This window comes from Typha angustifolia, chromosome 14, assembly GCF_048772165.1.
Source record: "Typha angustifolia cultivar Huaian chromosome 14, ASM4877216v1, whole genome shotgun sequence".
Taxonomy (NCBI): Eukaryota; Viridiplantae; Streptophyta; class Magnoliopsida; order Poales; family Typhaceae; genus Typha; species Typha angustifolia.
The window spans coordinates 3,766,056-3,781,667 of NC_133252.1; the positions used below are offsets into that span (position 1 = coordinate 3,766,056).

The window sequence follows — 15,612 nt, forward strand, 5'->3', positions numbered from 1 at the left end:
GACTGAGGTTTGAATTCAATGTTTTAGATATTGCTACAGTAAAAAATCCTTTTACCTAGTTTGAGGGACAATCCATTTAAAAAACCAAAATTTGAAATAGGTCTAGTTTGGTCAATCACGCTAAAAAGAAGTTTATAAGGGGACCAATTTGGTCCGAAATTCTTAAAATAAAGGGTATCATTTATACTTATCTCTGAACTATAAAAATAAGACCAACTGCTACATGACTCTCTTCCTACCTTTCTATGCTGTTTCCCTGGTACCAATTCAAGACTTTCCCAATCTTTAGCCCTACCGAAATTCTATCAAATTTACAAATTTTTAATTCCACCTACTTCCTTGCACGATTAATTTTTTTTTTTTTTCAAATCCGGAATCACATTGCTCAAAACAAATAGGGAATTTTTCAACCTATTAATTGATCTCTTTCTTCCTCTCCCTCAACAAATAGAGAGAGATAGAAGCGTAGAGATAGAGGACGGGATCGATGGGTGGATGCTGCTCAGATGTGAGAGGAGGGATGCAAGCCGTCGGCGTGGGCCCACGCGGCGGGTCGGCCGGTCCCTCGGCGGCGGCGGCGCAGACCGAGGTCAGCCAAGCCGTGGACTACTTCTTCCAGTCTCGTGGCCTTCGAGGCTTGTACATGCCGCTGGAGGTGAGCGCATCTTGAAATCCTATAAAAAAAAGGTTCCATTGCTCTGCATTCTTTAGTTGATTCCTTTTACCGTCAGCCCAAGGAGGAGTCTGGTTAGTAGATAATGTTGTGAAAAGCGCCGGCGGTCGTATGTGCCTATGCAGTCTGTTCTAGCAATAAAAGTATTAAAAAAAATTATATATGATTTACCTATCCGTTTTTTTTTTCTAAAAATTTAGTAGCATAGCAAGCTAATAGATAGGTAAAAGTTGCAAAGTAACATATGGAGAATCATTTTCATAATATCCTATCCACTAAAGACACTACTTTCTAATCATATAATTACTCAATAAATATACAATTAATCAATACAAATTGTTATGAAGTGCTAAATATCCATTATTATGACAGTGCTTTCATATGCATATTATGGTAGATATGTATATGCAGTCAATATATGGGTGCCTATGTGTTTGCGGTCCTCATATGAGATCTATATGTGGTCGCACTGCATATGAGGACTGCATAATGCATTTGTTGCGCGATTGACCCACCGTCAGCGCCTATGTGGCCGCATTTGTGGTTTATGCAGATAGATAGGTAAGTATATAAAATGCAACGTTTTTTCTGTCCTTGTTTAATGCATTTTGTGGTTGCGGGATAAGGAAATCCCCATTAGTTTATTAAGAATCAAAGAGGTACTGTAAGTTGTCTTTTGGTTGGGAGAATGAGACTAGATGCTGATAGAATTGAAACTTGACATATGACTTTTTTTCAATAATATATAAAAACTGTTTCTAATATTTGGTATTGGCCTTTGGAACTCTGGTTTGTCATCCTATTTCTTTTCCCTGTTATTCATTATAAGACTGGTCAGCTATGCAGAAACCTTGATAATCTCAGTTTGACCACAATTTATTGGGATCTTTTATCCTGTCTCATTTTCCTTTTTGTTGTTAGATATTGGTCACCATGTTGATAATATTGTCATTTTCCTTTTTGGTAACACAAGAATGACTACTGAGCCATTACATATTTATCTTCAAAGTTATCATGATATTTTAGAAAGACAGAACACAAGATGAAATTTTTTGGAGGAAAGGATAATGAAAATTTTAAAAATAAGTAGTAATGTAATAATGTTCCTAATTATATGTTTCTCTACCTCAATTAGCAGACTAATCAGTAGGAAATTATACTTCTCTGTAAATTGGAGTGACGTAGGACAATATAAGGGTTGTTCTACGATGTGATGATGGGCCTGATACTCTATGATGTCCTACTGCAGAAAATAGGCAAGAAAAAGATATTTTAGTAGGGATATGTTAAGAACAGTATGAAAGAAAATTATGACAAGAGTGTATAAATGCAACTAGAGAAGAGAAAAGGGTATGTAATAGAGAATACTAAGAGATAAAAGATAAAGAATAAGAAGTGACAAAGAAGACACAAACCTGGCTTCAAGCATTTTCTTTTTTATCAACAATCATCTATACATCCATAGGACTAGCTAGTTCACCTCTTTATATAGAGAATACAAACCCTGAGTCAAGCATACCCTAGTTAGACTCTGACAACACTAAATAATAATACAATAAGTCGTGGCTATTGTTCACATGAGTTGGTGAAAATTTATAATATGACTTCTGCAGCCAGTTGATGTTAACTTCTGAAATTAATCTTAAGTTCGAAGATACATAAGAGTAACAAATTAAATTCCTTGATGCAATGTCGCTATGCAAATAATCTTGCTACTTATTAGTGCATTTTTTCTCTATACAGCTGATAAATAACATCTTCTTTTGGAACAATTACACTGTATTTTGTTGATTGAACAACATGGATTCATTGCCTTTACATGTACATTTTCTTAATATTTTGACAATGCTTCTTTCTTAGTTGTCATTGTCTGCTTCGAAGTTGCGGAACATGGACATACTTTCAAAGGTACACTTCCCAATCCCAATGAGGAATTTTTAGAAGTAATCTTCAAAACACATTCTCTTTGAAGATAGTATTAGAATAACTTAAACAACTTTTCTCTATATTTTCTTTCTGGTGCTCAAGTCTAAATGGTTCTCAAGTTTTCTTGTTGATTTCCTTAGGCTTGTTTATTTAGTGGTTATTGGAAAATCTTAGTGCTGCATATTGAATACTTCATTGTTCCAAATTGTTATGTCTTGTACATGGGTGCTAACTAACTTTATCAGTTTATCTTACAGCCTGTTTCGCGCGTAGTTGCTGCTAACTAATGTAAGAATATAAGATTAATCGCCCTGGTTGCTTAGTAGCTTTTGTGTTACTTGGAGTGGAACTAATATAATATCTAGATCATTTTAATGACTAGAAATACAGTACTTGAAGATGATTACAATATACTACCAACTCTAGTGTTGTTTGACAAGCTGGAACAAGATGGATTTTTGGGTCTTCGTCCTCGTCAAGTCATTGACTGCTAAATGCGTTCTTTGAATCAACAAGTCTGGAAAAGGATATAATCCTATTTTTGAAAGTGATGTAGGACAAAAAGGAGGTCCTATGATTCAATGTTAGACCTTTGGGTAAAAGAGATTAAGGATAAAAAAGATGTGAGAGAGAGAGAGAGTTTCAGGTGAACAATAACTGTTATAGTCAACAATACTGTGCCAAGTGTCACTACAGTACCCTCAAAAATAGATTAAGGGTAAAAAAGTGGAAGATGAAGATACGAGAGAGAGTTCACGTGAACAATAACTGTTATAGTAAACAATACTGTGCCAAGTGTCACTACAGTGCCCTCAAAATTTTCAAAAAGTTCGGCTTTTTTCTTTCCGAAGAATGTTTTACAATTCATTTCCATTCCATTTGTACCTGTCACAATTGATACCTGCATCGGAGGTGGTCTTTAATTCCTCTGTCTAGTCTTTGATCATATGTATGGAACTCGTAGAGTGTTTGCCAAAGTTTCATGTAGTATAATGACTTGAAAAATTAGACATAAATAGTCAAAAGTAAAATGTACTAATAACTCTAAACCTAACACCTATGTAGACTTTGGCTTAAATTTTTACTTCATCAATAACATTTTTTTTTCTGGTCTTATCTGGGTGTACTTACCACCAATCTGTCTCTCATCATATATTCTTGTTGAAAGTATGCTTCCTTGATATGCTGAAGGTATAATCATATCATTTCTCTAGAAATTTACATACATTGCTGTTTTTCATTCTTATACCTTTTTTATTTTTCCTTCTCTTAATCCTCTTATCTACCATGGATAACATGGCTTTTACTGGTCTTTGATACCCACCTTTGGATCAAACTTCTTCAGATCTTATGAATGATATCCACTTGTGTACCACTGATGTGATAGATCAAAGTTAGGGAAAATATAGTTCATAGTCCCTAGATCACCTTTCTGTTTTACTTCCCTTAAGTATTTGTGGATATAACAAATTTTAAACAAAGACACGATACACCAAGGGTACTTAGGTTGTGTATTTACTTGAACATATATATGTAAATATATCTATGCAAACAAAAGATTATATTTGTGTATGCTTGTATTATATTGAATTAAGATTGTTATTACTACAAGTCTACAACATGTGATAATATATTTGAAGCACATCTTTAAGTTGTTCATTAACAAAGCTAATAATTTATAACGAATTTAGACACTTATATTAAGAGTGAAGAACATCTATTTATAAATCATAAGTTGGTTATGCATCTGTGGCGTGAATCCTAATATTGGTTCCCTCCAAATTCATAGATCTTTATAAAAGAACATCTAGCATCAACTTTGGAGCTATCTGAGATTGTATGTGTCTGTTTTTATTTTTAATACATAAAGGAAGTATGCGACATGTATTAATGAATTTTTCTGATAGCACTATATCTAACATGATATGGATAGAGTTTTAAAATATCTCTGTTTTTCCTAGGTGTCAATTACTAGGTGAAATCCTACGAAGTTTTTGGTTTTATTTGTTACATACTCTCCTTTGCTTGAAGCACAATCACATAAATAAAGTGATTTTTTAACAGTAGGATACTTGTATTGAAGTATGTCTGCCCGACTCAAAATCGGAATCACCACCGGACATATACCATTGAGTTGAGATACACAAAGCCGTAACATTAACTTTCCAAAATCCGCAATATAAATTAATAACTCCAAGTCAATTAAAAATTCTCAATGTAATAAAGAGGTTTAAAGTTAGAAAACCAATGCCTTTCAAATAATATTGAAACAACTAATGAGACTAAAGGGAAACCTAAATCCTAAGTAGAGGTAAAAAAAGTCTCAATGCACCACGTTTACTCGCCACCCTAATCAACATCTAAAATATTAAGAGAGTTTAATGAGCTAACAATTTTAGCGCAATGGATGAACCCACTCTCTATAGATAGAATAACAATTGAAAACCATAATTTGTAAAGCATTTTTTAAAAATCTAAGTTTAACAATTTCTAACACAATTAAAATCAAACATGTTCATATGATGAATAATTCAGCAATAACATGACAATATGCTTAAATTTTATTATGTGTAACTTCTCAATCTCAAACAAATGTCATATTTATTTTTTTGGATTTGTGCTCGTAGATCTATATCAACTAGAAGTCACCCTCAAAATGACAGTGATATTTTTACCTTATAGCTGATTTGGTTAGACTTATCTAGAGGTGTTACTGAGTGATAAATGCACATTGTCTTTTCCTTTAACCATTAAATATGGGTGTAATTGAGCCGAGCTCTGATCAAGCTTGAATTGAATTAATTTCGAGTCTAATTATAGAATTAAACTTGATTTGAAATATTTCAATTTGAGTCAATATTGAGCCAATTTTGTGATCGAGCTAAGCTCTAGCCTAATTGAGCCGATCAATAAGCAATTTCAAGTTTGAATCATTTCAAGCCTAAATCAAGCTTGAGTTCAATCAAGCTTGATTTAATGATAAAGGTATAAGAACTAACGTAATAATATTATGAGCTTTTAGATCTTGATCTAAAGGTTCATATTAGTTATATGTATTATACATTATATACTATTAAAAATTACCTTGTCAAGTTGAGCTTGATTGAGCTGCCTCTTGATTAAGCTTGTCTCAAAATTAATTTTGACCTATTATGTAGATCAAGCTTGAATCAACTAACTTTTTGAGCCGAGCTTGAATGAGCTTTAGTAAGCTAAACTTAGTTGAGCTCGAGCCTGCTCAATTATTTTATATCCTTATTGTTCAGAGAGATTAGAGTAATCTTGGAGAGATTTTTAGTCTAGCTTGGGATTGTTTCCTAACTTTGTTTGAGTCACTTATACCAAGGTTTTGAAACTCGGTATTTGAATCGTGATCGACCGCTAGGAAAAACGATATATATTAGCTGTATCGGTTGTATCAGTTATCTATAATGGGTCGTATTATTTTCATTTAAATATGCAGACTTTTTTAAAAATATTTAGAAAAAATAACAAAAAAATAAGAAAATAAAATTTAGTTATATATGAAGCCTAAAAACTAAATAAAAAATCACTCAAAATTATGATGAATTTCGACTTGAATCTTACAAATTTTTATAGCACAATAGTAAAGAGAGAGATCTCTCTCTTACTGTTATTCTATAACAATAAGAAAAGAGGAGTTAAAAAGTGTGAAAAAGAGAGAAGAGAAGTGAGGAAAAAAAAACACTCAATTGAGTTCAGCAGAGTGTAGAGTAATCGGAAGGGTTCACTGAATCGGCCGCCCGAATGAGCTCGGTGAAGTATAAGGGGTAGGAGGAGACTGTGTGTGAGAGATAGAGGGTAAAAATTGAAAACTTGAAAAGAAGGTAGCTGATAACATTAATTATTAATGTCTTCTAGGCTAGATACATTTTAAATTTGACCTGAATTTAAAAAATAAATAGTTTCAATTGATACGACTGAGATGGATTGCTAAAACTAGCCAATCTCAGACCAAAGGTTAGGATCGGCCGATTTTGAGAACCATGACCTAAATGGATTACCATAGTGATTAGGAATAAGTTTGTTTCCTAAACTAAGGTAGGCTTGAGTTACCACAAGAAGATTTTTGATCTAGCTTAGGATTGTTCCTGAAGTCATACCTATTCATAATGTAGGTTCCACTAGATGTATAAAGAATACCATTTCATGAGGTACAATATTGTCCAAAGGATAAAATGACACAGAATAATATAACACAGAATACTATTGCACGGAGAATAAGTAGTATACACATATTTTTGCAAAATACTATACAGAGTAAACTAAGTGAATCTCAATTTTTTTAATTTCTTGTAATAACAGTGTCTGTTGTCAAGATATAATTGCTGACTGGTTCCTTATGCATTTGAATATTTGATAGAGGGAAAGTTTCAAATTCTGATAAAAATGCTTTTTTCCTCATAACTTCAGTGTTTGAGCTTGTAAACTATATCTCAAAACCTTTTAGTGTTTTGTCTCTATATCTCAAAAACATTTTAGTGTTTGACATTATAAATTTATGTTTTTCTTCACTATTTCTATTTTGAGTATCATTACCAAGAGAACCCTAGTCACTGGAAAATGTCACTTTCCTTGAAGTTGACTGTCATTATAATGTAGTTCGGAAGTTAAAGAGACAAGGTTACTGTATTTTTGTGATATCGATACTTTTTAAGTATATAATTCTTCTGGAGTACATAGTTTATCCTAATGTTGCAGAAGTTGTCCTTGTTTTATTCCTAACCTGTTGGGATGTGCAAATTCCACTTGTGCTAACTATGTCTATTCCACTGATGGTTCTTCTGTTACTTGACTCTAGAGTGATCCAATGGCAGTATTATATGTAAAGAAGCAAGATGGAAGTTTAGAAGAACTTGGTCGTACTGAAGTGATATTGAACACATTGAATCCTGCTTGGATCACAAAATTTACCATTAATTATCAGTTTGAGATTGTGCAAACATTAGTGTAAGTTTCTTAAAGATGGTGTCTATCTTGTTGGAGCTTATTATTGCTTCTTATTTTCTTCTTTATCGCATGGCAGATTTCAGATCTATGATATAGATACCAGCTATCATAACATTCCTGTGAAGGTATTGACTCTTGCTCACAGTTATACTTCATAATGGTAATTGAATGAAGTGCTTAACTGCTTACTCAACAAGCTACAAGAGATATGGATTCTAATTTTGGATTCTTTTCCTCTGTTTTGTGTGTCATTTGATTGTTGAAGTGGATGCAAATTTCTGCTTGTACTTCTCATTCTTTATTATCCTGCACATATAGTTTAATTCTGACGCATTACCTACTAACATTTTTCTTCTGCTGGTCTACATTGAGACAGACATATTTTACATTTTTTTCTGTATCTGTCTCAGTGATATTTAACATCATGAAGGCCTGAAAATTGTAGTTTGTTGAAATATTAGTAAGTATTTTTCTTAAAGGATTACTAGGGTCATTTTGTTACTTTTGGTAGCTGATTCATGCCTATGCTAATTTAGTTGCACATTGCTGTAGCTTTGATCTCCACTGTTCAGTGAACTTAACAGTATTTAAGAACATCTTCAAATTTCAAGTGTTGATTTTACTTGGTTTGATGGCTTGGTAGTTCTCAAGAGTTCTAGAGTTTTTTGAGATTTGTCCATGACATGCCACTTATGGTATCATAATCAAATCAAATTGTCTTTGACAATTTTCCTCTACTATTTTTGCTGATAATTCATTGGTTCAGGGCTTCAACTTCTGTGCTGTATCATGCAGGTTACTATACTAAAGTCAGGCCTCATTTTTATGTTAAGAGCAAGGCAAGGTCGAAAGTTGAGAGTTATCTGCAAATTATTCGGAGTGTTCTTGTAAGGTTATATGAATCTGTACAAGGGGGCACGTAATATGCTAGTGCAGCTTGGACAATTATGCAAGGGAGTGGTTTGAACCTTTGTCTTGAGCGTGAACAGTAATCCAGTATCAGAGTTGATAAAGGGAATGCTTAACACTCTATTTACTGAACATATCGACTACCAAGTCATTCCTACTCATGTCGATGTGATACAATGAGGGTCATCTCAATTAGTTTGACTTGAATCTACTCATCGACCAGAGTATGCAAGATATGAGGAGTAGAACAGCAAAAATTGAACTTCAATAAACAGAAAGCTTATTAGGGGGAATATTCATTCAAGTGTGTCCTTCGAGGATTTACATGGTGGGAGTTTTGGGGAGCTTGAAGTCCCATTTTAAGTCATGGTCATCATGATTGATACATAAATAATAGACAAACAGAAAATTACAAATTACTAAAAGCTACTTCTTTGGTTTATAACTTTACATGACAGATGTATCTAGTATCTACCCTTTCCCAAGGAAGTCTTTTGTCATATATTAAGTATCACCCTCAGTAGATCATATATCATATCTAGATGAATTTAATCAGATCTAAAGATATGATCCTCAACAAATATAGTCAATTATAAGTAGTCTTTTTTAATTTTTACCAGATATGCCTATTTCTTTTCCAAACTTGGGTAGAATAATGTACTGTGTTTGATTCTAAGGACCTATCAATCGATCACTTGCCATGCCATACTTAAGGTCTTGTGCTTCATTTTTGATATAGGTTCATGATCAAGGATTAAATATGCATCCTCTTTGTGGATCCTGCTAATATCCTTTTGCCCCTGCATGATCCAACCCATGGATGGGCATGCACGATGGGATACAACTCTACATGCCTTTGCTACAAATTTTCCTTGTTAACGAGTTGCTTCTAAATCCCAAAATGCTAGTTTCTGTTGTTGAATTGATATATACTTTATGTTGTAATTCCTGTTTTTCCATTAATGCATCTTTTGTGCATGCAACTTTTAGAGAGAATCTGTATTGCAGTAAATGCTTAACCTTACTCAGAAACTTACAATCGCTGGCTTTGCAGATGCTGAAACTGAATCAACAAGATTATATTGGAGGTGCTTCTTGTGCTCTGTCACAGGTCTATTCACCTCTTATGTAGTACTTCTGAGTTCTTTATTCTAGGTGTATATTGGGAGAATCAGTAGCCATTAAATTATGCAGTTAGAGGCTAGTGTCTATGAAAAGTTCGAATTCATTCATCTCATTAAAATACATGCAGATTAGGTGTAGTTTGAAACCATACGTGAACTGATAGGACCTCTGATTGTACCCTATCCCTCTTTCTTTGTTTGTTATGCAACTTCTGTGCCTTGATTTTTCCATGTACATTCCTTCAATTTGATATTAGCATGTAAAGATCATTATGCTCCTTTTTCATCCTCTTTTTCCTTGTACAGATTGTGACAAGACAAGACCGGAGCTTGACGCTAAATATTCAGAGTGGACCGTCAGGAATGCATTTAGGGACCATAACTGTCCATGCAGAAGAATCAGTTGCGTCAAGGATAGCAGTAGAGATGACATTCCGCTGTTTAAACTTGCAAAATAAGGACATCCTTTCAAAAAGTGTATGAATAAGAGAGCTATAATCTTCTTTCTAGTTTAAAATATATGTGGATATCTCAAATTTTGGTTCGTCCTTTCTCAATTCTGACTGCCTCTAATGTGTAGGATCCTTTCTTAAGGATATCCAGAATAGTGGAGACTGGTGTTTCTATTCCTGTGTGCCAAACAGAAGTGATCAACAACAACCTAAACCCATTATGGAAGCCTGTAACAGTAACAGCACAACAATTTGTTAGCAAGGCAAGTTTGTCCCATTTAAATTTAATAGCTTCCTACTGACAGTACACCAGACACCACACCTGTGGTTCCTTTTGGGGCTAAGTTTGTGAATATTTATTGCTTACAGGACAACCCTCTGATGATTGAGTGTTTTGATTTTAATGCAAATGGCAATCATAAACTTTTAGGGTAAGTATTTAGTTATAATAAATAAGATAATTCTTCATGCTTTCTTGGGTTTGATTTCTCATGTGGATCTAATTCTTTGAGCAGAAAATATCAGGGAAGTGTTATGGCACTTGAAAAACTCAACAGAGATAAGTCTGGGGCAAACTTTTATGTTCAATCTTCCATTCATCATGATCACAAGAAGGTGCCTATTTTTGCACTTTTCTCCCATAAAGCTTTTCAGCTTATAGAGTAAGTGTTTACATACCTACTTTGGTAACTGCATTTTGTTTCAGATGCTGAAGGGACAGCTGTTTGTGGATAACTATTCTGAAAAGATTCAGTATAGTTTCTTGGACTATATCTCCAATGGTTTTGAACTTAATTTCATGGTTGCTATAGATTTCACAGGTGAACATCATTGTTGGCACTTGGCAGTCTTATTCTTTTAAAATTCTTAGGGTAGAAAATCATGCTTGCTTTTAATATGTACTTTCTCAGCTTCAAATGGTGATCCTCGAATGCCTCAGTCGTTGCATTACATTGATCCTTCGGGCAGACTAAATTCTTATCAGCAGGTAAATTCTCCGTTTCACCAGATCTTATTGACACAGTTTATGCTATATTTGTATTATTGGAGCTAGCATTCAGCTATTCCATTTTCTTTGTAACAGGCTATAGTAGGTGTTGGGGAGATTTTGCAGTTCTATGATTCTGATAGTCGCTTTCCTGCTTGGGGTTTTGGAGGAAGGACAGCTGATGGTTCAGTATCACATTGTTTTAACTTGAATCAAATGCCTTCTGATTCTGAGGTGGATAATGAGACTGTAAATTTCTTCTTTTTTTTCCTCTCTTAGTTATATGTTATTCTTCTTGATGCGATGCCCCAAAAAAAAAATGATACATATTAATTGCTTGTATCGGCCGATATAATGTCAAACTATTTAATTACATAAAATTTGAAAAAGAATTTAAAAATGTAGGAAAATTTCTAAAAATTTAGAAAAAAAATGAGAAAAAAAAAGAAAATTAAAATTATTCACATATAAAGTCTAAAAAGTAAAAAAATAAAGTATTCACTCAAAACTATGATGAATTTGATATGGATATGGTAAATTTCTATGTTCATAATTACTCTTGTAGAAGTTAGATGAAGAGAGAGATATTTCTTAACTTTTGTTCTGCAACAGTAAGAAATGAGTTAAAAGTGGGAAAAGAAGAAAGGAAAGAAATGGAAAAAGAAAAGAAAAACTCATTTAAATTCACTAAAGTGCAGAGTAGCAGAGGAGTTGTTAGATGAGCTCGGTGAAGTGTGATAGTAGGAGAGAGTGTATCATAAAGAGATTGTAAAATTAAATACTTGAAAATGAGACAGTTCGGGACATCATTTACTGATATCCCTCCTTTCCCCCTTGGTCAGCTCATTAAAATTTGACCCAAGTTATTAAAAATCCATTTCGGCAAGTTTTGGCTGACTTGACAAATATCGATATAGTCCATACGGCTGAAACTAGACGATACCAGATCGAAATTAGTTGGGATTAGAATTGGTCGAAATAGGGATCCATGGCTTTAGGAATGACTAATAGAAATATCGTAGGAAATCTTGTTGTTTTCTATCCTTCTATTTTCTTCTTGTCACCATGTTATCTTGAAAAAAACATACCGCCCACTTGGTTAGGAATGTTATATGCATATATTGACTTCTCATAAATAGGGATAATGTTGTTCTTTCAGTAAGATGTTACAAACCGGATGAAGGTGATGATGGAGGTGGTTTGCGGATACGGATGCGATAGATGGTTAAAGGCTATAATTGGCATATAATTGTGATATCGAATAAAGATAAAAACCATATGGGAGATAGAGACGGTTAAGATAGAGAAGACGAAGGGGGAGAAATAGGTCTGCCCTATAGGATTAGGGGGATCGACGGAAGAGGCAGATTAGAAGCTAGACGAGATCGTGCCAATGGAAGAGGTGTCGCTGGTTGGTAAAAGAGGAGAGAGATGTAGAGATCGATGACCTAGTTGAGAGAGATGCCAGGGCAAAAACCAATTAATCTTTTATTCCAAGCATGTCTAAGATACAAGTCATAAAGCCTTATTTATAAAGATTAAATTAAAAAGTCCTAAACAAATATAACTAAATCAGTCTTCCTTATCTTCTCAGATTAATCCTTCATTTCGCGGCAGATAGATTCGAAATATGAAGAAGTCGTAAATACCAAAGTTGTAGATCTGGAGGTTGGCAATTTTATCCAACTGGTTTGATATTATTCGGACGTCTATAAAATATTCTGTGAATATTTTTTTGAAATTGTGCAGAGCTGAATTTAGTTAATTAAATGAAATCCTAACCTATTAAGGCTCTAACTAAACCAAATAACCAAATAAGATAACTAGACTCAATCCATTGAGTCCAATGTCTTTCGAGGTGATCCGATTTGGTCCGAATCGCATCATAAGATGAACTCGTTCAATTTATAACTGCCTTGATTCAGCTTCAGAACATGAAACTTCTGGACATAGGTTTAGAAACCAGGATTCTCCGCCAAGAGCCTTCTGCCAGTTTAAAGAGAGAGGGATGAGGCCCTCTGTTGCTGTCTGATAGGACGTGCAACCATTTGTTAACTTCTGAACACCTCAATAATTAGGATGTGCCTATTAGATCGAGCACTTGCTTTGGAATCTCTTCATACCGTTGCACACCCTTCTCAGTGTTACCACTTCATTTCACTAAAATGTAACAGAAATTATCTTTTAGTGTAAATGTATAACCTATAGGTAAAGTCTGAACAACATTTCAACAACCCCCCTCTTCCATCGATATGCTTTTAAAAGAATTCCAAATGTGATGGTTTCCCTGTTCAGGTAGTTTGACTAGACTGGCTTTTTTTTTTTTTAAATACAGCAATAACTGAACTATCTTACTTTTAAGTATGCAGCAAATAAGTGAACCTTCTTACTTTACAGCATTAAGTGGGCTCTCTGATTTTTGTCTGATATTATATGCCTCAAATCTTTGTAAGATCAAAATTCCTCTCATTTATGCACTATTTCCAATTCTGAAAACCATAAACCTTCTGAAGAATTTGCATTGTTGTCAGCCTCTTTGTTTTCTACAAGGTCTGTGTTCCATTTCCTTGGCAGAGATGTGAGTATTTATCTCCAAATAATGGTTGCTGGTGATGGTAGTCCATTTGTGATTGTTCAGCCAGTATTTTGTTTATTTATGAACTATAGCTATTACCTGATATCCAAGTAATTTAAATTATTTTGCAAGTTCATGAGTAGATAAAACTTTGACATGTTCATTTTTGATATACTGTCACAGTCTACACTTTATTTTTGAACATCCTCTTTACTTCAGTAGCTTTAAACTGTCTTACTTGATCAGCGTGGCAATGCTTTTCATAACATGCAACCAGACCTAAGATAGGATCAAGCATCTGATACTAACTAATAGTGTGAGCTTGGTGAAGTTTGGTTGGTTAAAGTTTAGTTTCTTTTCTTCTTTTTTTTGTCACAGGTTGCAGGAATCGAGGGCATTATGTCAGCGTATTCAGTGGCATTGCGTAGTGTTTCTCTTTCTGGACCAACCATATTTGGACCAGTGATTAACAAAGCTGCAGAAGTTGCTACTCGATCCCTATCATTTAGTCAGAGTAAATATTTTGTCTTACTGATAATCACGGTAAGCTACCAAATTGTCTGGAAGACACCCTGCCAATAGTATGGTTCCGTCCTTCTATCTATATTGCTGTGCTCTTTTTCAGGATGGTGTTATTACTGATGCTGAAGAAACCAAAAATGCTATAATAAAAGCATCTGATTTGCCATTGTCAATTCTCATAGTGGGTGTTGGAACTGCTGATTTTAAGGAAATGGAGGTAAAGTTATTATGTCTGATCATACATTCCTACCATTCTTCATTTCTTGAAAGATTATTCTTTGCCATTTAAGTTTAGAATGCCAATATGTTAGTCTCTCCCAGCACTTAAGGTTGGTCCTTTCTTTATGTCTTCCTGCACTGACTTGGTGTTTGCGGATGAGTGAAATTATATATTTTCTGTTTAACTTGCATTTTGGTGTTCCATTAAGTAGATTCTGGATGCTGATAATGGGAAACGACTACAGAGCTCCACAGGACGGATAGCAACACGAGATATCGTACAATTTGTTCCTATGAGAGAGTTCCAGGGTATGGATGATCTTATGTTTCCTAATCTTCTAGTGTTCTCCAAGTGAGACTTCTTTAGTTTCATTTCATTTGTGGAGAAAAAAAAAGAAAAAAACTCACCTACAAAATGGCTTTATATATTTTGTCGGAAGCATGATGTTCTTGAAATACAGACACATGAGGTACTTTCAGAGGGCAGTTGTTATTGTATTAATTCTGTTTGGTTTCTGTGAGCAGGTAATCAGGTTTCCATTGCTCAATCTCTTCTGGAGGAGCTACCTGTGCAATTCTTGACATACATGCGGAGCAGGGGTATCGAACCAAAACTTGCTCAGCACACTGACACCTCCTCATGGCAGGCAAACTGATCCCAAGACATCAGACTTTGCTGACAAATTTGTTACCTATTGCTCACCATCTTCCATAAAATAAGGTACAGATTATGCTACACATATCTGCTTTGTAAAAATGTCTTACATGTTAGCTTTGTAAGGATCTTGCTTGTAAACAATGCATCACTATTCTACAAATGTCTGTCATTAAAGTTTTAGTTATATATGGTGCTGTAAGATGAATTGTTGGAGATTACTAGCTATGGAGTCCAAATAGGATGGCCGGTAACTGAAACATCTGCTTCAAAATTGGAGATCTTCTAAAACGCATTATCATCTTGTTTCCTTGGAAGAACTGCACTAGAATGAGTAGTACTCTTGTGAAGAACAGGTAGGTCGACAAAAAAAAAGAATATTTCCTATATAAATTTGGTGAATTTAGTCTCTGAAATCTTCTCTGGAGGCAGCCAGATCCTTCTGGTCCTAATTATTTCGTTGGCATCATGTATAATTTTCATAGAACCAGCCAAAGTCTATTTGAACGGTCAAAGCCTTTCTTAAGTTCATAGAACCCGTCCTTCAAACTGTACACTGCTGTCGTTCAGTTGCTGTTCATGTTAGATATGTCAATAC

At 34.3% G+C, this 15,612-nt stretch overlaps 1 protein-coding gene across 2 annotated transcripts; it reads left to right on the forward strand.

The window, feature by feature from the left end:
* Positions 1-213: 213 nt before the first annotated feature.
* Positions 214-15,357, forward strand: LOC140775827 (protein BONZAI 3-like). 2 transcript variants are annotated; one of them, XM_073119273.1, is made up of 16 exons: positions 214-655; positions 2,534-2,581; positions 7,422-7,570; positions 7,647-7,695; positions 9,534-9,590; positions 9,910-10,080; positions 10,184-10,318; positions 10,425-10,486; positions 10,571-10,670; positions 10,762-10,876; positions 10,967-11,043; positions 11,140-11,292; positions 13,997-14,161; positions 14,244-14,357; positions 14,572-14,668; positions 14,885-15,357. In XM_073119273.1, exons 1-16 carry the CDS (start codon positions 488-490, stop codon positions 15,013-15,015), a joined length of 1,791 nt encoding a protein of 596 aa, XP_072975374.1. In that variant the 5' UTR covers positions 214-487; the 3' UTR covers positions 15,016-15,357. The 2 variants fall into 2 exon arrangements, with proteins under 2 accessions (XP_072975374.1, XP_072975376.1); XM_073119275.1 differs by having other exon boundaries at positions 216-655; positions 11,140-11,277; positions 14,885-15,353.
* Positions 15,358-15,612: the final 255 nt, after the last annotated feature.